The following is a 25,417-nucleotide window of genomic DNA, read 5'->3' on the forward strand; positions in this document are numbered from 1 at the left end:
CGCTTGTATGCACAGAAATGTGATGGAAGAGTAAGAGAATTTCCTTTCTGATAATTTGCTGCAGTCTTTATGGACCTTCCATAGTTCAATACAATTACTCTAAACAAACATGGATCTTGCACTTTGTGGCAAAACACCAGCATTAATATCTGGTCCACGCTCATGGTCTAAGAGCCGTGACATATCGTCACTAATTGACATTTCCCCTTGACCATCACTTCACATTCCCTCTTGCAACGAACTTCTTTCAGCTCAGAAGCATCCTTCTTCTGACTAGTAAATGAATGTTCACTTATTCCACAAAGGAGGCTGGCTTGCTGCACAGGATTTTGAATTTTTTGCTTGTTATGAGAGAGAATTTACTAACACACCATCTATGGGGATGCACGTTAGTTTATAGTCAAAGTAATTCAGTGGGCTCCCCAAAACTATTGCTTTTTCAAAAAAGGGGACTACAAAGCAAACAGATTTCCAGGTGTAACAATAGATCTCTAGATTGCTTTCACAGCATTTCATTGGAGTAGGGTAGCCTTTTGCATTTGAACTGTTCAACCCTTTATGATGGGGTAGTCCACAGCCTATTTTGGAATGTCTGTTGGTAAATGTATACACCACTGTTGTCAATATGCTGGAAGATGTGTGCGCGCGCGCATATACACGCACAGAGTACATCCTTTGTATACACTAGTGATACATGTATACATAGCATACCTGTTTGCTAGAATAGGCAGCCTTCAGGCATTTCTGTCTCCATGCCATAACTTCCTAACAGGGTTTCACGACACACTGGTTATATGCCTGAGCCCTGTCTATACTAGCAGCTGTACACTACTACACAAAGTTACCAGAGGGAGTGTCTGTACTAGAGTGCACTGTGGCTAAAAGGCATGTTGTGTGGAAGCTGTCCCAGCATCTCAGGTGTGCCTAGACATTTACAGATTCAACCCTGACAAGGCTCACCTCTTTTCTTTATCTATACAGCACCATGCACAAGGGTCCCAACTGGGACACTTGGGTGCTACCATAATACAAACATTTACGTCTATTACTTGGCCTCATAACACCATACTAGGCTACAGACCTCAGAGAAGGAAGGGGCTTTAGAAACAGATTGCAATACCACAGATACAAAAGAACTTTAGCCAAATGCTGCTAACAAAGCTTATAGTAAATAATATGACATGTATACATAGAAAGGTTATCTGGAGAAAAGAACATTAAAGGGATTAAAGCAGAGAACATCTTCCAAAAGCAACAGCATCACTCCATTTACAAATTGCTGTGCTTCTGATTAGAGCCAGACACTGAATGTGCATTTATCTTGATTTAAATGGAATGGAAACTTAAAAACAAGGAATTTAAAGTTAAACTGTTTTCCATTTAATTCACAAAGTAGCCTCAGAGCATACATGGTATGTATTTTGCTTCTCGTTTTAAGATCTCCACCTCACCAGACCAATTTTCAATTAAAAAACCCAGCAACAGATTTTCAATGTGTGGGAGGGGAAAGGGAGGTGTAATGTCACCTATCGAGAATGGCTGCTTGGGCACAGAGCTGGGTGAAGTACAACCAAGTTTTGACCTATGCTGATCCTATGTTCCCTGCTGTCCAAATGCAGGGAAGGGGTTTTACTTCTTCAAAACAACAGATTGTTACACACTCACTGCTGATGGCAACCTCTTTAAAGAAAATCACAGGTGCCAAAAAGCTATTTTGTGAAAACACTCCCATCAAAACGGAGCTTGGGGAAAATCCACTTGCAAAATGACAGAGGTTTCCTACCTTTTGAACTTAAGAGCAAAGGCCGCCACACCAACCACCAAATCAGACATCAAGAAAACCCTTTTGCTAAATATAAGGCATTACAGCTGACAATTATGCAAAGCCACCTGGGATAAGATACTGAATTGGGGAAATCAATGAAAAAATGTGTCCCTGATAGAGATGAGTCTGGGAAAAACATCTGGAAGTAGTTACTCACCTGCAAAATAATTGTGTTTTTTTTTAAAAGCAGCAAAATGCAAATCAAGAGTTGCTGCTTTGCTGGGCATTTCACGCGCACCAACCCTGTGACAGAGGAAATGCCCACAGCCAGGGGTGCCATTTGAACTTCCTTCTGCCATGCTGATTCCCATGGCTCATATGGCTGAGACCTGAAGATGGCACCTTAAGTGGGGCAGTTGCTGTCATGCTCCCTCTTGGTTCTGGTTGGTCCTTCCCCAGCTGAACACTCTCCCTTCCTCCCTGCTCAGTCACCCCTGAAGCCAGGGAAGAAAACAAAACACTTGAGAAACCACATCCAAATTGCATTTGGAGTCAAGGACCATCATCATCTCCTCCCTGCCAGACGCAATCCTAAGGACGACAATAGTAATTTTGTTCATCTACAGCCATCTTCCCAGTTGGGATTTTCAACACACTTTATAAGCAAATTAGCGCTAGTAAACCTCACAACTCCTATCAGTTATGGCTAGCACGTCTCACCCTCAGCAATGGATATCATTGGCATGCGGAGAAGTTAAGTGACTCACCAAATGTCACTTGAGACACCTATGGCAGTCAGTATTAGACTTCACAATGCTCAACTCTCAGTCTTTTGCTTTAACCTCAAGCCCACATTTACACTCTCTCTCTGTCCCTAGAACCGGGGTCACAAGGATCTCACACCTCATCCTTCCAGGAAGCTCCAACCAAGCCATTAATCTTTGGATGAGCTAGAATGCCTTTCACAGCCAGGCAACTCTAGTTCCCAAATGAGATGTGAGGGAATGTTAAGCTCTCCCTTCTACCAAGTGAAGCCCAGCACCCATGTGGTACTCCCAGACTGAAAGGGACAAGCTGAATGTGGGACCAAAGTGAATTCAAGTGAGATGTTTGTAAATAAAACATTTCCATCTGGTGTCACTATGCACACAGCAATTCTTCAGGCAGATGAGAGTGGAAACAGATAAAACGCTATACCTTCTAATTCAACTTTAAACTTACACTGGGGTAGTGGTACTTGCAGCTCTGTTATTATTGTCATGCATGATAATGTGATCTCTCTTCTTGAACCCTCACACAGTAACAACACTCAGCCTCATGGTTTATTCCCCCTCTCCATATGTACAATTAAGTGTATGCCTGGTTATTAAAAATAAAGCTCCTGGATCACGGCTTTGAAACACATTACAATCAATCAAATTCCCCCCTCATTACAACATTCAAAATGCTTGGCTTCCCCACGATATGAACTGGGGACAAACAACAGGCCATGTGGCAGAGTGGATGACACAGCAGGGCTCTGGCAACAGGATCTGGAGCCTTTCACCTCTAGCTGAATGATTCAAATCCAGCCCCACTGAGCAGTGCAAGAAGTCATTAGCTAATGGCAGTCTGGTGCCCTTTGAGAAACAGTTTAGTGAGTCAGTCCAGTTCGCAGTCAACAGATGTCCACGTCACAGTTGGTACCCTTGTTTTGTTGGCAAGCTGCAGAGGCACCAAGGATTTTGTGAGCACAGACGGAATGACCCCGTCCTTACACAAGCAGTCCCTCCAGGTCAGCGTTGAGGCATACTGGCAGGGGGAGAGGGAAGCTGCCACCTTCCTGTTGTATCTGGAGGACTTCAGTCTCCAGAACTGTCAACCTGGCAATTTTCATGAACACTGAATGCATCTAAAAAACCAAAACACAACTAAACCACATACATCTTATGCTCTGCTCTCAAAGCAAACTGCTTCAATGTTCAGGTAAGGCTAAAGAGATTTTTTTTCCCTTGTGGGGATGGAGGAAAAGCCAGGTAAGGTAACCCAGAAGTGTGTGATTCCATAGTACAACCCTTCTGTGGTCCTGTTAGCTCCCTTCCCAAGTAAATCTGTTCCCATATGCAACAAGAGAGAATCTTCCAGCTTCACCTTGTGGCTCAATAATCTTTATTATTCCTTTTTGTTATTTGCTTTTATTTAAAAGAATTTGTTTCCCTATCATAAAAATTAGACAACCATACAAGCAGCAGCAAAGTCTGTGGAGTTAACCTTGATGGCAGACAGTTCACTGGTGTTCCCTGTGTTTCAAAAGGTCCTATAGCGTCCATAAATGGAAAAAAAAAACCCAAACATGATGGCTGTGGAGAGGAATATCAAGGTGGTTTCGGTTTCTTGCCCCACTAAAGATTCCAAATGAAAGCTGTAGCACATCAGCAGGACCAAGTACCTCACGCCTTGAGAGAAAACACTTCATACCAGCTCCAGTACCTGGTTAAAAAATGGGAGCAAACAAGCAATTAGAACAGGGATTTACTGTGTTCATTATCTCCTACATCACTAGGAGGTGAGCTGACCTTTCTCTGCCGCCCTTACTCTCTGTTCATCAGCATACAGTAGTGTCTTGCATGGCCTTGTATGCCATTTTAAAAAACGAAAGGCATGCATTATGTTTTGATATATCACAACATGATGCAAGACTGTCCAATCACCTCTTATCTTCTTTGCTCCTAATGAGCACTTTCAATCTGGTGTCTTCCTGGTGCACTGATGAAGACAGCACACCCTTTTGTTCAGACGTGCATGAACTAACTCTTCCAAGCTCTGATAGCACCATGATCTGGGGTCCTGGAACGCAGGACTTCCCCCAGCAGGATACAATTTGCACACTCTACAGCGCTGCGTGGGTACTCATCTGCTGAGCAACCAGTGGAGTTCCTATTAATTCTTCCTAAACCTAAAAAAAGCAAACCAAACCAAAACTAAACAAAAACCTGGTCCCATCCCACTGACCACCACTTAAAAAAGGCAATACCAGAATTCTAATATCTGTCACTGTTTACACATTTCTCTTCACATCTTCATTTATTAGCAAGCTAGGTGTATGTGCAAAATCTCTTCTTTACAACCAATTTTTCCCGGCTGCTGGATTCATTTAAGGATATCATAAGCCTCCATGCATGCCACCAATTTTACTAACAGGGAAGTGACTGAAGTAATGAACAAATTACAACCATACTAAATGAATCACCAAGGAGCAAAAGGCGGCAGGTGCAACATACTACTGCAGCAGGGGTTACCAGGGAGCTAACTCAGAATACTCGAACAGTTAAAAATGCCCTGCAAAGAAAAAAAACCTAACCACACACAGCACTGGGGCATTTTGGGGTGGGGGCTTCTTTCTGATTAATAAGAATGAACTGAGAGGTGAAATTTTTCCTATTCTGTTCCCTCGTTTTTTGTTTGTAACATAAAAATACCAGGACTATTAAGTCTAGTCAGGTTTTGCCAGAGAACTAGAGCGGTCACAGTGACTTGGTTGCACAGAAGGGAAAAGAACCCAGGTCTCTCGAGGGGTGGAAACCTCTGGGTAAGTTTGAAAATGGATTGTGAAACACTAATCAACAGTTACAAGAAAAAGGCTAGAGCTTGACTACAAAGCCATTTAGGCACCAAGCTTCTAGGGCTAAGGGGATTACATGACAATGGAGGCTAATGTTGCCGATCATGCTCTGGGGCCAGCCTGTGTGGTATGCCCTGTGATGTGTAGTTCTGACAATCAGAAAGTGGAAAGGGTGCAAGTTCTGAGGTTCATGGAATAACAAGGTCGACAAGCAGAGAGTATCAGCATCAGCATTTGGTGATAAAGTGCCAGGGATAGACTCATTTACAGAGTGCTTGTGAAGAGAGAGGTCCTGCAAACAGGAGACCAAATCACAGCTATCAACCTAGTGTCCTGTTTACTATCTTGCTGGAGACTGAGCTCAAATTTTGACATTTTAAGAAATCTGACTTTAAATTCAAGTTTAAAAGGTAAGTTTGCAGTTCTAATTAGCAGTCATGCCACACACAGTCCCTGTGGGAAAGGGAAGCTCTCTGAGCGAGTTCAAGGATTGTTGAACACTACCCTCTTCATGTAAGAGGCAGCCAGTTAAGTTTTACAAGCTGTTGTCTGTAGGCACAGATTCCTGCACTAGGAATCAAAAAAGGTGAGTGGAGCATGTGATCATTTGGAACATCAATTCTTACTGCTGAGAGTTTGGATTTGAGCATGATTCATTAAGGCACCCTACCTCAGTGGTAGTAGCCAGAGGACTGCAGGGGTTCTCAAACTTCCTTGCACCACGACCCCCTTCTGACAACAAAGTTACTACGTGACCCTGGGAGTGGGGTGGAGCCTGAGCCCTGCATTGGGGTGGAGCTTGGGCTTCAGTTCTTGGTCCCAGCAAGTCTAATGCTGGCCCTGGCAACTCTATTAAAATAGCGTTGCAACCCACAGCTTGAGAACCGCTGGGCTAACACCAAGTAGTTAAGATAAAGCCTCCTCAATTCGTGGCTCATAGCCACAGAGATTAGCATGCAAACATGAGTGCATATGCAGGTGCGTGTGTGTGAGCGGCACAGCATTAAATTAAAGTCTTGCACTTAAAGTAAAGCCACAGTCACTTTTGGATTGATGACAAAACTCTAATGGCTTTCGTGGCAAATGAAACATGGAGCCTATTAGTACAGGAACACACATCATATGTGAAAACACAACAGCATTACATGGCTAGTCTCAAGGGTAACATACTGCAAAATGTTTCAAGCTTTCCCGCTCCACGTCTGTTTCCTTCTCATGCTGCAGAGAGCCCTGAGCACTGGCAACGGCACAGTGGCTGCTGGACAGTTGCCACCATCTTTTCCACACCTGCCTCCTAACTTGGCTTCTCTGCCTTCAGTTTGCTTTATTCTCCTCTCCAGCTTGTGCCAAAGGCAAATGCATCGCTTAAGCTACAAACACCCACAGTTGGGATGACCTCTTCTAACTGCTTCTCCTGGCTGCGGAGTTATGATGACCTTGCTCCCTAAGAATGGTTTCAAGCATTTAAAAATGGAGATGCAGGAAATCACTTACCTTAATTGTACCCTGACTGTTAGCAGCGATGAGCACATTGGATTCCTGAAAAAGAAGAGGAGCTATCAGAGTCTGCAATGAAGGTTGGAAGGGGCATAGAGTAGGGGACTGATTTTAAAGACATTAAACACTTTTCTGATTTCAAAGCAATTGAACTCTTGCCATTTCTGTTGGGCTTTTGTGGCCAGAAATCTTATTTTGCAAGATTACATCAGCTTGAAGAATTAGGAAGCAACAATCCTTAGTGTTTGCACAGACATTTAAATCTTGAAAGTAAATTACAAATGCAAATTAATCGTCACAATACGCCTCTGAAGAAGACAAGTAGTATAATCATCACTCATCTCTTGGCAGTATGTATACAAAGGTCTCTGGTGCCTAAACTAAACCGAACTGAATAATTAACATGACCCCCAAAACCTCCAACTAAGGCAACGTACCCAATTAAACAGACAAGAAATCTGAAATAGAAAATGAAATAGAAGGACAACAACAGCTTCTCACACAAATCAGAAGGGTCAGAAAATACAATAGTTCAAAAGTAAGAGAAGAGAATCAAAGGACTCTGGCCTGAAGGATGCTAGAGAGATGTGAAGTAGGTACCTCTCTTAGGTATGTATAGAGCAGCGGTTCTCAACCTATTTACCACTGTGGGCTGCATATGCGGCTCACTGTGTTCCAGGAACTGCATCCACACTATCTATCTATGTATATCGCAGCTGTGTGCTGATTGGGCCGTAAGTGGTCCACAGGCTGAGAACCACTGGTATAGAGAGTCAAACTAGGCACACCTCAGTTGTCTATTTATATGGCCTGTTTCACCAGCCTGGTAGATCCCCAGGAAAAAAAAGTTCCCAAATTGCAGGCTCTGGATGGAAGTGGGCCTGCCGTCTCCTACACACTCAAGTCCACCCACTTCAGATGCTTTGGCAGGAGACAAGGTAGGGGAGAAAGATCCAAAAAAAGACAAAAAGGAGAGAGATTATCAATAATTTAAAAGAAATCACTGCTGGAGGGAGGAAGAACCCTGAAAAAAAAAATCAAAGGCAGAATCACACTTCTCAGAATGGTTTCCCACATCCCTTCTTTTCTAGCCATGCAATACCAGCAATTGTAGTGTTTACTGCCAAACTGCTTGGTCTAAAAGCAGCTGATATTAGAAGCAGCAAGATAAACGGAAAGATCTCTCTCAGAAAAGCTATCCATCCTCAGATGAATTTGGCTTAATTATCCCATCATTTCACGCATTTTTTTTTTAATAATCTCAGTGAACAGAATATCCCCACTTCAAAAGGTGCATTACACAGGGCTTGTCTACATCACAAAGTTGCAGCGCTGGTGAGGGGGTTACAGCGCTGCAACTTAGGAGGTGTACACATCTGCAGGGCATCACCAGCGCTGCAACTCCCTGTTTGCAGCGCTGGCCGTACTCCCGTTTTGTCTCGGGTGTAGAGGATCCAGCGCTGGTAATCAAGTGTAGACACTTACCAGCGCTTTTCTTGACCTCCGTGGAATAAGCAGGTATCCCAGCATACCTGAGGAAGCCTCTGGTAATCAAGCAGGTCTCCTTCCCCGGTTCGCTCTCGCGTTCCCCGAACCCCTGAGCAAGCAGGTCTCCTTCCCTGCGGTTTGCAGGGGGGTCCGGGGAACGCGAGAGCAAACCGCGGCAAAGCTGGTCTCCTTCCCCGGTTTGCTCTCGCGTTCCCCGAACCCCCGTGCAAGCAGGTCTCCTTCCCTGCGGTTTGCTCTCGCGTTCCCCGAATCCCCGAGCAAGCAGGTCTCCTTCCCTGCGGTTTGCAGGGGGGTTCGGGGAACGCGAGAGCAAACCGCGGCGAAGCTGGTCTCCTTCCCCGGTTTGCTCTCGCGTTCCCGGAACCCCCGTGCAAGCAGGTCTCCTTCCCTGCGGTTTGCAGGAGGGTTCGGGGAACGCGAGAGCAAACCGCGGCGAAGCTGGTCTCCTTCCCTGCGGTTTGCTCTCGCGTTCCCCGAATCCCCGAGCAAGCAGGTCTCCTTCCCTGCGGTTTGCTCTCGCGTTCCCCGAGTCCCCGAGCAAGCAGGTCTCCTTCCCTGCGGTTTGCTCTCGCGTTCCCCGAGTCCCCGAGCAAGCAGGTCTCCTTCCCTGCGGTTTGCAGGGGGGTTCGGGGAACGCGAGAGCAAACCGTGGCGAAGCTGGTCTCCTTCCCCGGTTTGCTCTCGCGCTCCCCGAACCCCCCTTGAAGCCGCCCAACAGCGCTGCAGTGTGGCCACATCTAACACCACTTGCAGCGCTGGTTGCTGTAAGTGTGGCCACTCTGCAGCGCTGGCCCTATACAGCTGTACTAATACAGCTGTAACAACCAGCGCTGCAAAATTGTAGATGTAGACATACCCACACTTGTATTCTGTGTGAGAGTTTGAGGAAAACAGCTAGCCTAAACCAGCTGTGTGTAAAACTGGTAGATGCTGGCACTTTGTAGCATCAGAGGTGAACATATTGTTAATTTAGCACATGGCAAGATTAGGCTACAAACTGTCTCATCGTGAGGTTTGAAATCTACAGGATCACAAGCTTTGAAACAAAGGGAGAGAAAACTGGTATATTATTCAACATAAAAAGCTAGTTACCTAACAGTAGTTGCTCTTTGGTAAACCACTGGACTACTGCATTACAAATGGATTTGATCATCCCTGGATAGTGTCCATTACAGGATTAGCAAGAACTCTTGATAGCATCTCACATGTGACCCTCTAAGTCAAAGCACTTGTATAGAAAATATGCCCTAAAAAGAACTATAAAGTCCCCATTTCAATTCTTGCACTGGATATGAGGATGGTCTTGATATTGGCACTGTCTGAGAATGCCACAACTTCTCAGTGTAAAGCATCAGAACATTATACCAAATCACAAGAACACTTATGTCATTAAGGAAAATCTTTGATAAACATATACAGAAACAATGTAGAGACTCAAATGCCTGACAACTAGATTACTTTGAGATATCTGACTAATTTTTGGAGACAAGGGAGGAACATAAACAGATATCAAATGTCTAGTACAAAGGGCTGGAGCTGATAAGTGCAAGACTGTAGGTTGTGAATGATTCTTGTTTGTATTGTGAATGACTGGTAATTCAGCAACCCTGCTGCAGTCTGTCAGGGCACCACTGTAAATGAGCTCTGGCTCAATGGGTTGCTTTACCAGCTAAATAAAACAAAATGCCAGAGGGTAATTCACTCTTTCCGTTTTTCCAGCAGAACTCCTCTCTGGGTCCGAGAATCATTGATCTGCTGCTTTCATCCCCAGCACACACAGACAAACAGGAGCAGACACAGGGGAAATTAGCACCAAGTCTGTCATTGAACAAATGGCCACTTGCTTGTCAAAGCACTCTAGCACTGTGGTTGCTTCAATGGGGGCAAAATCTAAGTAACTTTTTTATCCCCTGGAGGAGCAATTCTCTTCCTCTTTGCATTGCCTATAAAACAGCTATTATGCTCAATGCATTAAAAACCTAAGCAGGCTGTGAAACAATAATTATTCACATAGCATGTGATCTGTAGATTTACAAGTGGCGACAGATGCACATGTTTTTAATCAATCTTTTTGCCTGCGTATACATAAAAAGTTGCCCAGTTTGTGCCATCTCTAGGGTTGATTTTACTGCTTACCAGGAGCCATAAAAGCGATATTAAGGTTCTTTGATTTATGCCCAGAACATACCATGACCTTTATCTTAGATGCCATCAAAAGGCAGCACAACAACTTACTATGAGGGCAGGAACCTCCACTTTGCCAGACTGAATCGTATAAAGAACTGTTGCTTACCCGATAGTAACTAATTCTTTGAGGTGTTGGATCCCACTTTAGAGGTGCATGCACTTCACACACGCAACAGAATATCAGTGTCCATTGAGGCCTCACATGCGCCCAGTGCCACCACAAGCTCCTGCACAAGGAGATAAAGGCCAGGGAGGCAGTGACCCTCACCCCACCCCTGAGTTCCCTCCCAAATCAAAGGCATTTACTGTGGACTCTGAACACCAAGGATGGAAGGCAGGTCGTGGGATCCACGACTACAACATCTCAGAGAACCAGTTACTGTAGGGCCTGGTCTACATTTGGGGGGGGAGGGGTAGCTGAAGTTGGTGTATCTTATTTTGACTTATCTACCATTCTCACGGCGTGGGATCAATGGCCGTGGCTCCCCTGTCGACTCTGCTACCGCTGCTCGCTCTGGTGGAGTTCCGGAGTTGACGGGGAGCGCGTTTGGGGATCGCTATATCGCGTATAGACAAGACGCAATATATCGATCCCCGATAAATCAATTGCTACCCGCCAATACAGCAGGTAGTCTGGACGTACCCTAGGATAAGTAACCTTTCTTCCAGTCTAGGTGGCTGGCAAGCAGTATCCTCTCTGGATGGTAGGAATGAGGAATGTCAGCAGCAGTAGTCAAAAACTGAAAGTACCAGCTCTTTTGCACTTGGCATCAGACCTGGCTGTCATGCAAAGGCAATGTTTGACAAAAGTCAGTGGGCTTCTCCCTACTGCTGTATTTCTGAAGTAGGCCAAAGAAACTGCATGTGCCCCAGTGAAGTGTGTCTTGGCATTTGGAGGGAAAAGGCACTGCATGAGCCACTTAGAGATTCCCTTTGATGAGATGGCCTGGCCTTTTGATGAGCCCCAGATAGCCACAAAGAGAGGAGGAGGCAGTCTGAACGGTTTGGTTCTGCCCAGGTAACAGAGAAAGGCTCTGGAAATGTCCTAGGTATGTACCCTCTTCTTTCCTGGAGTCAAGTGTTGCTTCAGGAGGAAGACTGATAGGGTAACTGACTGATTTAGGTGAAACTCCAAGATCACCTTAGAGATAAAGCTAGGGTGTGATCTCAAACACCTTGTCGCCAAAAGGACTCAGAAGGAGGTCTGGCCATAAGGACCAGGAACACTCTGACCTTCGATGCAGAGGTTACTGCAGCCAGAAAGATGGATTTAAGGGAAAGGTAGCAAAATGAATGACCCAATACTGTACTGCAGGGTTGGGAAAACTTTTTGGCCCCAGGACCACATTTGGGTATGGAAATTGTATGGCAGGTCATGAATGCTCACGAAATTGGGGTTGGGGTGAGGGAGGGGATGAGGGCTCGGGGGTGGGGCTGGAGGATGAGGGGTTGAGGGTGCAGAGGGGTTCAGGGGACTGAAGCAGGGGGTTGGTGTGCCAGAAGGGGGCAGGCTCCAGGAGGCACTTACCTTAAAGCAGCTCACAGAACCAGCAGCATGGCCCCCCTCTGGCTCCTACGTGGAGGCGCGGCCAGGCAGTGAGCGCTGCCCTGTCGCTTGGGGGTGGGAGCAGTGTGTGGAGCCCCCTGGCTGTCCCTATGCATAGGAAATGGAGGGGGGACATGCCTCTGCTTCCAGGAGTTGCACAGAGTGGGGGAAGCCCCCAACCCCACTCCCCGGCGGGAGCTTGAGGACCGGATTAAAAAGTGTCTGGAGGGCTGGATGCAGCCCCCTGCCCATAGTTTGCTAACCCCTGCTGTATTGACTGGAGAAGCTCAGTGAGTTTCAAGAGAACAATATACGATCCAACTCACTGAAGCCAACCCACTGGTGCAACAGACAGCATTGGCACTGAACACTACAGTGACATCTGCAGTAGGGTGTGTCAACCTCTGCATTTCTGAGCCCCCCCTTCCTATAAAGGCTGCAGGACCCAGGGAGGGAGGGAAAGACAGATAGGAAGGAAGGAAGGAAAGGAGAGGGCCTTTAGGCATAGGTGTAATTTGACTTCTATTTTCCAGCGAGGCGGGAGGGGGGGGCAGGGCCTGGAGGGGCTCAGGCCAGTTCTGCACAGTGGGGACCGCAGAGAGAGAGATCATTCAACTTTTACTCACCACAGCAGGCCACCCAGCCTGTCTGGGGGAGGGGGTGTTGGGAGAGGTGTAACAAAAAATATGAAAGAGCGGGCAGGGTGGTTGGCTGGGGCTGTGTGCAGACAGGGGTTAGCTCAGGGTGCAGGGAAGGGGTTAGCTAGGGGCTGTGTGTGGACAGGGGGGCAGCTCAATGCAGTGATGAGCTGCCAAAATCTTAACCGGTTCCCTATGTAAAGTTCTGATTTAAAGGGGAAAAGCAGGGGAGGGACCGAGGCAGGGGGAGATATACCCCTGGGGCCGGGGGCCCCTGAAGACCCTGGGGAAAATTGCCCCACTTGCCCCCCCGGCAGCCCTAGCACTTGCAGCCCCCTCCCCCATTACCTTGCCGGCAGCTCAAAGCAGCAGGATGACTCAGGAGCTCAGCTGAGCTGCCCAGCTGCTGGCCATGCTGCATCTCTGCAGGTGAGGGGGAGCGCTGGGAGGAGACATCCTTGTGGGGCCAGGGGCCTGGGCCAATTGCCCCACTTGCCCCCTCCCCTCCAGCCAGCCCTGGAGCTTGCAGCAGCCCCCCGCCCACACGCACCTTGCCGGGCTGCTCAAAAAGCGGCAGCAGGACTCCTCCTGACCTCAGCTGAGTTACCCAGTTGATGTCGGCAGCTGGCCACACTGCAGCTGGGGGGAAGTGGGAGAAGGGCCAGGGGAGCCTCAGACTCCCCAGCTGGGAATCCTGAGAGCAACAGGATGGTCCGGCCTGCGAACCGGAGTTCTTTGCCCACTCACTGGCCCTTGAACAACCAGTTCTCCACAGAGGTTTAATTTTAGCAACTGGTTCTTGGGAACCGGCTCCAGCTCACCACTGGCTCAGGGTGCAGGGAAGAGTTAGCTAGGGAGTGTGTGCGAACAGTGGTGGAGCTCAGGGTGCAGAGAGGGCTTAGCCAGGGGCTGTGTGCAAGCACAAGGGTAAGTCAGGGTGCAGGGAGGGGGTAAGCTAGGGGCTGTGTGCTGGGTCCCCTTACAGTTGCAGCTCCCCGAGAGCTCTGCCATCCCGGAACTGGGTCCCCCGGCCCAGGCACCCCTTACTAGATGTGTGAGCAGTCAAAGGGGGCTGGGAGCTGAGGAGCAGCCACAACCCTGGGCACCAGCAGATTACAGGGGAATGCTGTACCTTGCCCCTGCATGGCACCAGCCAGAGCAGTAGCTCTCTGCATGGCCCAGCTCCAGCTTCCCGTCTCTGACCTGGCCCAGGGGTAGGGCCTCGGGGGGAAGGAGGAGGAGGCGGTGGCGGTAGTGGGGTGTGTGTGTGGAGCTGCTCCCAGGACTTCCCTGCTCTGAGTAAGGCACTGCAGTTTGGTGGGGCAATGCCCCCCATGTCTGTCCATGGGCTCAGTGCTTCTGCTCCATCCGGAGCACCAGGGCTCCCGGCTTTAGTTCCGCAGGGGGTGCTGGGGCTGCAGCCATGGGGCCCGATGGGTCCCGCTGAAAGGGCTTGTGACCCCCCCCACGGCACTGTGGACTCCCAGTTGAGAACCGCTGACCTATGGTACTCAGAGGGGCTGCTCCAAACAGAGACAGACTCCAGGCAGAGCTCCATGTCTTCTCACAAGTACAGATCACTTAAATCCTCATGTGTCTTTACTTAGCACCATCTTCTCTGCACTGGTCTTTGATATCACTTGTCTGCTAGACATGGTGCTAGAGGAAGCTAGCTTGTCTGTTACCAAAACTCTGGAGTACATCTCCTCAGGACCTGAAGAGACTTTCATCTCTGGGAGCAACCACATGTCTTGCGACTTATGCATTCTTGCAGAGAATGAAAGGATAATGGGACTCTCTTAAGGGGCAGAGGCAACTTGCTGTGTCCATCTTTCAATGGAAGTCCATCGCAGGACGCTCAGGGCTTGAAGATTGCTGATTTTGGATTTGCCATGTTGAGAAGCCCTGTACGGGGGGTAAGGGTGGGGGATCTGTATTGAAGCTTTCAGGAGAGTCTGACCATAAATGTTCAGTTTATATGGGATGATAGCATTCACAGCTGTCATCGCTCAGAGAATCAGAAGTGTGCTTGAAGTTTTGAGCAGTTTGAAGAAATTTAGTCAAAGCTAAGAACTAGAAGGTCAAACACACACCAGGTTCTATCTCATTACCGTAGGTGGTAAAGAGGAACTGAGGGAGAGTCACAACTGTCCTGTCCTTTATGTATTCCTATGAGAGTATGAGGCAGCACAAGGCTGTATGTGCAGCCCTAACAGATGCTGCTATTCAAAAGTCTGATCTTGGGTGCCTGCATATCTACAGTGGGATCCACACTGACATGTACTCAAAGACAAACACTGTTTCAGACAGCAACTGAAAGCTCCACTCAGCCACTCATGCCCAACTATATAATGAGCCTCTCGATAGCAAAGGCACTCACCTGTGCCCAATCTGGCCATTAATGAAAGACAGTTGTGAGAGAATCATTGAGTACTGAGAGTCTCTCTCCTCCTTCCATCCCCACAATCTCAGGCACTTTGGGTGAGTTGTAGTATTTCTAAAAATGAAGACTAGATGGGCATTGATGAGAATCAAGCATGGCACAGGCAGTGGCTGTGTAAGCCTCCCTAGTACAGCTCTGCCAAATGCTGGTCCCTAGTATTGGAGCTGCCAGGAAAGGGATCTCAACCCTTCAGGCTGGATCCACAGGCATAAAACACCCATTTTTGGGGTGGGGCTGAGAGAAAGTAAAAAGGGAGAGGAAAGACTGCCCCTTTCCTGTTTTTCCATTTGCTTTGTCCCCCAAACCAAAATTTCAGGAGGCCACAGATTAAAACCTAAGCTAATGCACCAAAGCTTCTTCCTGTCATAGTTCTTTCTGAGAAAGATGTAATCTTTCTATTAGGAGTTGGGGATAAAAAACCTTGTAAAATGCCAGGCTTGGAAGTTTAACTGCAATTTAACTTTTTTCCCCCCCATTAGAGATCAATAAAAAATTCAAGCTGTAGCTATCTTAAATGCCCCAGAACATTAGTATTCACCCTGCCAAAGGTGCTCTCCTGAGACTATAAATGTGTGCTTCACATGTTTTCTCTGATATAAAAACGTGATCCTATCCTGAAGAAGCTCAAAATAAAAAGGATTAACACATACACCATGCAGATTATTTCTTTTTCTTAATATAACCCTGTCTGTGAGGACACCTCTTCCTTGTCTACAAAACACAAATGCAAAATATCACAGCCTGGTGCAAATATGCCTGAAGAAATAGTTGCAAGTTGTTTGAGGAATAGGAAAGCCAGGATGCTGATTTCTAAGCACATTCTCAATTACTCTGTTTGAAATGAGATACTAAATTAGGGTATTTTTTATATATCAATTACACAGATTCTCTTAATGTGATTGCTATAAAAACAAAACCACCACATGAAATGTCTTATTGAGAACAAAAAAAGTACTTGAACTGAAAGAATTGTACTGAGTGTCTAAACAAAGTTCTCCAGCCACGTAAACTAGCAAGTCCAAGAGAAAATGCACAAATAATGCAAGGGCATTTCATAAGGGCAGTTAGTCTGACAAAACCAAACTTTAAAAGGTTAACAGACTGGAAGCTGATCTAGCTACATTTTCCACTGAAGGTAAAATTGCTACATTATGTCATACATGGCCCTGATTGCGGAAACAAGAAGCAAAGCTTGGCAAAGGAAATATCAAGGTATTTGATTTTCATTTCGGTCATGCCAATTGTGATGGTGTTACACGCTGCACTGAATTGCAGTAATAGTTTAATGTGCTGAAGCTACAGTTTACTGAAAAGATTAATTCGATTGTAGCCATTTGGAGCAGGGATCATCTTTTCCTTTGGTGTGCTCACTACTGTTAGGTCCAGTTACTTTTCACACTTAAAAGGATTCACCCTCTTTTTTAGGATAACATTTTCCCCAAATTCACAGCACACTCTGAGGGTGAAGTCTGAATATTCTGGGAATTTTCAACTAAACTTATTATTTAGATTAATTTCAAATGGGACTATTATGAAAATATTTTCTGGAGCCTGACCCTCTTCCCGCTCCCAGACCTATTTTACTAAGAAAGGGCTAATTTATCATCACACTTTCCAAATAGTTAACAGTCACTGAGAGCTAATTTGGAACATATATTCATGTTCCTAGTAAAGATGGCTGCCATTTGCCACCCTCCCCATGAGACTGAAGCCACAGGCAGTTTTCAGGAAAGACTGCCCTCATTTCACTAAAGCCTTTGCTATCACCTGTCGTATCTCTCAACCTTCAATCCTCCTAATGTGAGAGTCAAGCCACTGAAATGTGTGAAAAATGGTCAAATGATGGAACACCTTTGCTGCACATGATGCCACAATTAATAGACTGTGACGATTTCTCAGTATAAAGCCTGATTTAAAAGATTATTTTCTCATTGTATGAATAAACTAGTTTTTTAAAAAAAGGAAAAGAGGAATTCTGTCACATGAAACAATATCAGGCTCCAATATGGGGCATCAGCAGATTTGAACCCTAGACCTGCAAATCAGATCCCTACCCAGACTGCTACCATGTAAACTACAGAAATAACTTATTGCCTATGGGAGGGACTAATGTATTGTGTGCAGCACTTTTGTTTATCTTTTGGAGGCAGAATTTCTTTGTGATGATGCAGTGTCTGTAGCTGTCAGAGGAAACATGCTGTGTGGCCTTTTAGGGAATAGTTAAAAGGTGTCTGACAAACAGGACACAAGGATCTTTCAGGGGATGGCTCTGACAGACCTGGCACAGGTTCTGGAGGCAGTGATCCCTTTTTCTTAGCCACTGAGTGCTCTGGGGGAGCTTCTCCCCGAACATCTTCTAGCAGGTTTTGGCACCAAAGAACTGAGGAGGGCCTGTGCCTTTTCTTCGGCGCCGGCGAAAGGGATCAAGGAGCCTCACATATCTGTGGCACGGCATTCTGTATTGAGGCCAAGGTATTTGTGGCACTCTCCACATGTGCCAGCTCTGATACAGGGCGAAGTGTTACCCCCATAAGCAGACACTTGAGCCTGGCCGCTCTATCTTTGAGTGGGGCTTAAAACCTTTACAAACGTGACATTTGTCACTGCTATGAGATTCTCCCAAACATTTCAGGCAAGATGGATGCGGGTCATTGACCAGCACAGGCTTGTTGCAAGACTGGCAGGAATTAAAACCCAGAGAGTGAGGCATCGTTCTGATACCAAAAGATTAATTTTAATCAAAAATACCTAAAAACTAAAACCCAGCATTAAAATCTAACTCAACTAACTTTAACTAGCTAACTCATTTCCAATAGTAACAGGGAATATATACAAGGGAGCAAGGGAAGAACTAGGCACAAGCAGTCAAACTGCTCTAACAAAAGTCACCGGTGGTAAGAAGGAACTGAAGGACATTGGGGACAGCACCACGCTCGTATACCTACACGATGCCTCATGTAACGGCAGAGGGCACACAGGCCAGCCCAACAGGTACTGTTGAGAGAAAAAAGTTCCCTGACAACTGTGCATGGAGTGCACACATACCTACAGTGGAATGGACATGTGCAAATACTTGAAGAAAATATATTACCTCACTCATGCTGTCTTTTGAAATTCCTAGGACCAACACTGCTAATATGAATTCTATACATCATTCTGACAATTATTTTCCTTTTCACATGTGAAGATCAAGTCTCTTCAACACAAAAAAAGATCAAATTAGGATTATTTGGCAAGAAATGTGCAACAGCCCAGCAAACGCAAGAAAGCACCCAAGTGCCTCTTTCCAGCTTCAGCTGTTAATATAAAATGGGATTTTTTTTTTAAGTTTCTACTTGCTACCTGATAACTGTACATTTTGTAACAATGAAATTATTCACACAGCAAGAGACAAATTTTTCTGCATGTGTGCGTGCGCGCATAAAAATAGAGAGAGGGAGTTGCCCAATTTATGTCACGTCTGGTACAAATGTGCGTGTTCTCTTGTCACACAGGCGTTCACAGACTCTCTACCAGATCCTACATCAGAAGCAAGTTTATAAATTAGTACTTTCATCATCATAACACAAGCACAACCTGCAGCTCCTATAGAAGACAAGATGTGGACTAAGCAGAAATTCACTTCCCAGCCTGTTAAATCCCTCCACAGCATTTTAATGCAGACCAACGCCTTTAACCTCTCTCTCTTATTCAGACTTTCCTTTAGATAAATCTCTCAAAACTAAAAATGTTTTCTGGCATTTTTTTGCCCTGCATTTTCCATCTGAGCCACATGTAGATCCCTTGACATAAGTGACATCTATCTCACTTTATTAAATGAATAATGAAGGGACCCTTTATTAGTGCCTCTCTTTTTTGGATTTCACAGTTAATGCATTTTTTTCTGCTTTTATTTGTGCTGAATTCAGCACAATATCCTACCGTATAACTGGAAGCTCATTTACTATCATACATACACAAATTTATGCCTTCACTAACAGCATATGGGGGCACAGTGGAAAGTAGTCAAACACTTGCTCCAATGAGAGACACTCGCATAAGAAAGCAGCCATTTGCCAATCAAGTGTGAAATTATTTTTTCTTAGCATGACCTTTCCTTTCAGAATGTGCTTTTCAGAAAAGCAAGACCAAGAGGTCAATTCAGGATCTGGCTGGAACAAAAAAGCGTGTCTGATTGCATGTGTGTAGGGAGCTGCCCACAGGTTGCTATTGATTTATCCCATTTTGCGAGGTCCTCTGAACCCTAGACAGAAACAAATAAGGCCCACAAATGAGAGGAGGAGGGACCTGTAAAAATGGGGGTGGGATTTGGTGATCTTCTCTGAAACTTTTATGCAGCATCTCTGTATTTCAGTCATTCTGACACAAAAATGTATACAAATAAGCACCTACCTGGAATTTACTTGGAATTCAGTCTGAAATAATTTATCAGTGACAAATTATGCTACAAACACCATAAACGACAGAGGCCCAATGTCTAGTGCACAGTTCCCAACAGGCAGGCAGAGACAGACATTAAAACCAGTGTGTGTCAGTATCAGTATTATGAAAATTCCCCCTCCCCACACGAGGGAATGCTGAGCTTCACTGCCCATCTCCTATCCACAACAAGGTCTCCAAAGCCCCCCATCCCTACACAGCCATATCTCATGGGACAGACTTACATTCCAGGCACTCTCCATAAGGAGTACGTTTGAGGCTTTTAATGAAATCTCAGCTTTATACAAATACAGCAGGTAATAAGCCTGCAACACTACGTACAAACAAGCAACAAGTTAGCATCACTATTGGAATACCACAAGAAATGGCTAGGTAAAGGCCTAGTGTGCATTGCCTTTGCCCATCTATTTATATTTGAAAGCCCCAAACACCTATTTGGTGATTCCAAACCAAGTTACGCACCAGCTAGTCTGAGGACTGCACAGGCCCAGGAGGAACCAGCCATTATCACTGTTGTATATGTTCTCTCCCCGCTTCCTCCTCTCCTACTGTTTGTTACTTTCACTTCTCACATCTTGTCTTAAACTAGAGTCAGTTCTTCAGGACACAGGCCAGGCTGTCGTGTGTTTGTGCAGGGCCCAGCAGAATGGGGCCCCAGGCACTGTTCATTACTGCTGCTATTCTTGTTCTTATTCCCTGGGCTCCTCCCACAAATGCTCACTCCACCAGAAGGAACTAAAAGATCAAATACACACATTGGACTGCTCTATAATATTTAGAACCATAATGGCAATAATTCTGTTAAAAAACCAAGAGTGCGCAATAGAGTAAGGGTATGCCTACACTCGGAGCTGGGGCTGTGATTCCCAGCTTGCAGAGACATGCTCGTGCTAGCTCGCTAAAGACAGTAGTGTAGCCATGGTAGATTGGACAGTGGTGAGCAATGGCAAGGGATAGCCAGGCAAGTACAAACCTCCCTGGACCCTGTGGGTAAGTACTTGGTGCAGTTAACCCATTGCTGCTTCCCGCATACTGAGGCTCCAATATTGTTTTTCAGCACACCAGCTTGATGAGAACTAGCATGAGAATTCTGAGAGAGCTGGAAATCACAGTCCCAGCTCCAATGGCAGACATAGCCTAAGGGCTTATCTACATTTAAAATCCTAGAGTGGCATAGCCGTGCTATGGCGACAGGAGGGATTCTCCTGCTTGCTTAGGCAATCCACCTCCCCGAGAGGCAGTAGCTAGGTCGATGAATAATTTTTCTCTCACTCTAATGCTATCTACATTGGGATTTAGACTGGCTTAACTATGTCACTCAGAATTATGGACTTTTCACACCCTGACTGATGTTGTTAAACTGACCTGATTTTCTAGTGTAGACCAGGCCTATGAGACGCAATCCTAAAAGCACTTCAGTGTACTGGCATTTGGGTAGGGGAAGAAAAGAAACTCAACTAGGTAGGGAACTTCTAATTTTTGTGCAGAAATTGCACTGCAAGATCTATGACAGGCAATCACTCATCACAAACTGGAAAGAGAAAGCACGAGACTAAAGGCCCACAGTGAACCAAACAAAATCTGAAATTGAAGAGTCAGTGTGCAATACAATCACAGCTATTACAGCAGTACGGCTAACACCACAGTTGCAGCCCAAGCTGGTTAAAACATGGCCCTGGTCTTGTATCAGAGGGGACCAAATCATGCCCCTGAACAGTGCTAACCTTGGATAGTGTACATGGGCCCAGATACCTGTGTACGCTCCCAAATATTTTCCTTTTCTTTCCTGTTCTCTTGACCACTCAAAAATGGATATTGTATATCATCTACACAACTCTGGCTGAAGACAACCGGAGCATGCTCCCACTGAAGAGTGATAAATCGTTTCTCAGTGGGTCTAGTAGGGTTCGTTCTTGAATTACACAAAACTCATTCCCACTTGCTTTATGGAGCCCAATTCACTGTCTCGACACTGCCCGAGGCTCTCTTGGACCAGGCACAAAAGGTTGGTCCAAATATTAAAGCAGAGTCTCCTGCACACAGACCCTGACCAGCTAAAGGCTTGCTTCTTAATTGCCTAATTCTCCTACTCTGCCAGTGCTGAGTTTCATCCTCTAATTATCTGAATGATACAGGTTTAAAAACTGACCTAACAACCTGGACATTAATATTTTAAATTATTAATTCTCAATTCTATAATGCCAATAAATCACTTATGTGCAGATTTAATTAACAATGCAATCATTAAAAAATAATATTTTGCATTTATATTGCACATTTCACCAGAGGATCCAAAGACATGGTACAAATACTAATTAAGTCTCACGAAGTCCCCATTAGGTAACTACGTACTAACCTGTATTACTACTGAGGAAACTGAGGCAGTGCATTCACCTGACATGGCTTAAGCTGCAGAGTAAATTGGTGACAAAGACATCAATAGAACCCAGGAAGTTTTTACTGAGGAGATGGAATAAATATGCAGGGATGAATATAAAAGGTTATTTTCCCTTATATAAATTCTGCTTCTGGAGTACATCGTTGATTCACAAACTGAAGGAAAACCCATTTCGAAGTTTACCCTCTGCCAAGCAGATTAAGAGCCCAAATTACTACTAGTCTAGTCTAGTCACTGTTTCCAGCTCTGGACTCTAGGACACAAGCCTGGGCCCAGAACACTTATCCAATGCCCTTCCTTGGGGTGTGGGATACCACGCTCTCCAACCACTCTAAATCCTGAAATCTGTCTCAGACTTCCTGAGCCTCTGTCATTTACACACATGCCCTCAGAGTTCCATCCAGAGTGTGGGCACTCTGGGCTTTTAGTCTAGATCCTTCAGACACAACATGGCAGGAAAACAAGGAGTGCAGTCTTAGGAAAGGAATTTCTTAACAACTTTACTTCTATAAAAGCACTGGAGAACTCCTCCCCCGATGTCTGATTTCAACCCCTCTGTGGGTCTAAGGTTTGTCAGCATTTCAGGCTGGGCAGAGTCCATACTGCTTGCTATCTTCTGCAAGGCCTCCTTACATGTGGTGATGACTGGCCCTTTGCACAGAGCAGAACCCCACTCTTGTGCATAAGAATGGACATACTGGGTTAGATCAAAGGTCCATCTAGCCCAGTATCCGGTCTTCTGACAGTGGTCAATGTCAGGTACCCCAGAAGGTATGAACAGAAAATCATCAAGTGATCCATTCCCTGTCGCTCATTTCAATCTTCTGGCAAAGAGAGGCTAGGGTCACCATGCCTGCCCATCAGGATTATTAGCCATTGATGGACCTATCCTCCATGAAATTTATCTAGTTCTTTTTTGAACCCTGTTATAGTCCTGGCTTTCACAATCCTCTGGCAAAGAGTTCCACGGTTGACTGTGTGTTGTGTGAAGAAATACGTCCTTTTGTTTGTTTTAAGCCTGCTGCCTATTAATTTCATTTGGAGACTCCTAGTTCTTATGTTATGAGAAGGCGTAAATAAGACTTCCTTTACTTTCTCCATACCAGTCATGATTTTATATACCTCTATCATATCCCTCCTTAGTCTTTTCCAAGCTGAAAAGTTCCAGTCTTATTAATCTCTCTTCATATGGAAGCCATTCCAGACCCCTAATCATTTTTGTTGCCCTTTTCTGAACCTTTTCCAATTTCAACATATCTTTTTTGAGATGGGGTGACCACATCTGCATGCAGCATTCAAGATGTGGGCATACCAGGGATTTATATTGAGGCAATATGATACTTTCAGTCTTATTATCTATCACTTTCTTAATGATTCCCAAAATTCTGTTTGCTTTTTTGATTGCTGCTGCACATTGAGTGGATGTTTACAGAGAATTATCCACAAGGACTCCAGGATCTCTTTCTTGAGAGGCAACAGCTAATTTAGACCCCATCATTTTACATGTATAGTTGGGATTATGTTCTCCAACCTGCATTACTTTGCATTTATTAACACTGAATTTCATCTGCCATTTTGTTGCCCAGTCACCTAGCTTTGAGAGATCCTTTTGCAACTCTTTGCAGTCTGCCTGGGACTTAACTATTTTGAGTAGTTTTGTACCACCTGTAAATTTTGCCACCTGTTTCCCTCTTTTTCTAGATTGTTTATGAATATATTAAATAGGACTGATCTTAGTGCAGACCCTTGGGGGACACCATTATTTACCTCTCTCCATTGTGAAAACTGACCATTTATTCCTACTCTTTGTTTCCGATCTTTTAACCAGTTACCAGTCCATGAGAGGACCTTCCCTCTTATCCAGTGACAGCTTACTTTGCTTATGTGCCTTTGGTGAGGGACCTTGTCAAAGGCTTTCTGAAAAATCTAATTATACTATATACACTGGATCCCCTTGGTCCACATACTTGTTGACCTCCTCAAAGAATTCTAGTAGATTGGTGAGGCACGATCCCTTTGCAAAAACCATGTTGACTCCTTCCCAACAAATTATGTTCATCTGACAATTTTGTTCTATCCTATAATTTCAACCAGTTTGCCTGGTACTGAAGTCAGGCTTACCGGCATGTAGCTGCAGGATCTGGAGCCCTTTTTAAAAACTGGCATCATATTAGCTATCCTCCAGCCATTTGGTACAAAAGCTGATTAAAATGATAGTTACAGACTACCGTTGTTAGTTCTTCAATTTCACATTTGAGTTCCTTCAGAACTCTTGGGTGAATACTATCTATGGTCCTGGTGACTTATTACTGTTTAGTTTATCAATTTGTTCCAAAACCTATTCTAATGACACCTCAATCTGGGACAGTTCCTCAGATTTGTCACCTAGAAAGAATGGCTCAGGTTTGGGAATCTCCCGCACATCCTCAGCCATGAAGACCCATGCAAATAATTCATTTAGTTTCGCAGCTGTGTCCTTATCCTTGAGTGCTCCTTTAGCATCTCAACCATCCAGTGGCCCCACTGGTTGTTTAACAAGCTTCCTGCTTCTGACGTACTTAAAATTGTTTTTGCTATTACTTTGAGTCTTTGGCCAGCTGTTCTTCAAATTCTTTTTTGGCCTAATTATATGTTAACACTTCACTTGCCAGAGTTTATGCTCCTTTCTATTTTCCTCATTAGGATTTAACTTCCACTTTTTAAAGGATGCCTTTTTGCCTCTCATGGCTTCTTTTACTTTGCTGTTTAGCCTCTGTGGTACTTTTCTGGTTTTCTTAAATGTATTCCCCAAATTAAAAAACATAGTAAGTTGAGCCTCTATTATGGTGTCTTTAAAAAGTTTCCATGCAGCTTGCAGGGATTTTACTTCTGGTATTGTACCTTTTAATTTCTGTTTCACCAACTTCCTCATTTTCCTGTAGTTCCCCTTTCTGAAATTAAATGCTGCAGCGTTGGGCTGCTGTGGTTCTTTCCCCTCGCCACAGGGATGTTAAATTATATTATATTATGATCACTATTACAAAGTTGTCCATCTGTATTCACTTCTTGGACCAGATCCTGTACTCCACTTATGACTAAATCAAGAATTATCTCTCCTCTTGTAGGTTTCAGGACTAGCTACTCCAAGAAGCAGTCATTGAAGGTGTCAAGAAACAATCTCTGCATCCTGTATTGAGGTGACACATATCCAGTCAATATGTGGATAGTTGAAATCCCCCATTATTATTGAGTTTTTTATTTTAATAACCTATCTAATCTCCCTGAGCATTTCACAGTCACCATCACCATCCTGGTCAGGTGGTCAGTAATATATCCCTACTGCAGGGCCTCCACCTCTCTGCTACGTGCTTCAGATCCATCAGTCATACTGCCCCTCACCCGTTCCCCCGACTC

At 45.1% G+C, this 25,417-nt stretch overlaps 1 protein-coding gene across 1 annotated transcript in view; it reads right to left on the reverse strand.

The window, feature by feature from the left end:
* Positions 1-2,009: 2,009 nt before the first annotated feature.
* Positions 2,010-25,417, reverse strand: part of COP1 (COP1 E3 ubiquitin ligase) — a 218,303-nt gene continuing 194,895 nt past the window's right edge. Inside the window, exons 19-20 of the mRNA XM_030571631.1 lie at positions 6,861-6,905; positions 2,010-4,234 (exon numbers count right to left, since the gene is read on the reverse strand). Coding sequence (XP_030427491.1) covers positions 4,217-4,234; positions 6,861-6,905 — 63 coding nt within the window. The 3' untranslated portion in view covers positions 2,010-4,216. The remainder of the gene's footprint in view (positions 4,235-6,860; positions 6,906-25,417) is intronic.

This window comes from Gopherus evgoodei, chromosome 8 (assembly GCF_007399415.2).
Source record: "Gopherus evgoodei ecotype Sinaloan lineage chromosome 8, rGopEvg1_v1.p, whole genome shotgun sequence".
Classification (NCBI taxonomy): domain Eukaryota; kingdom Metazoa; phylum Chordata; order Testudines; family Testudinidae; genus Gopherus; species Gopherus evgoodei.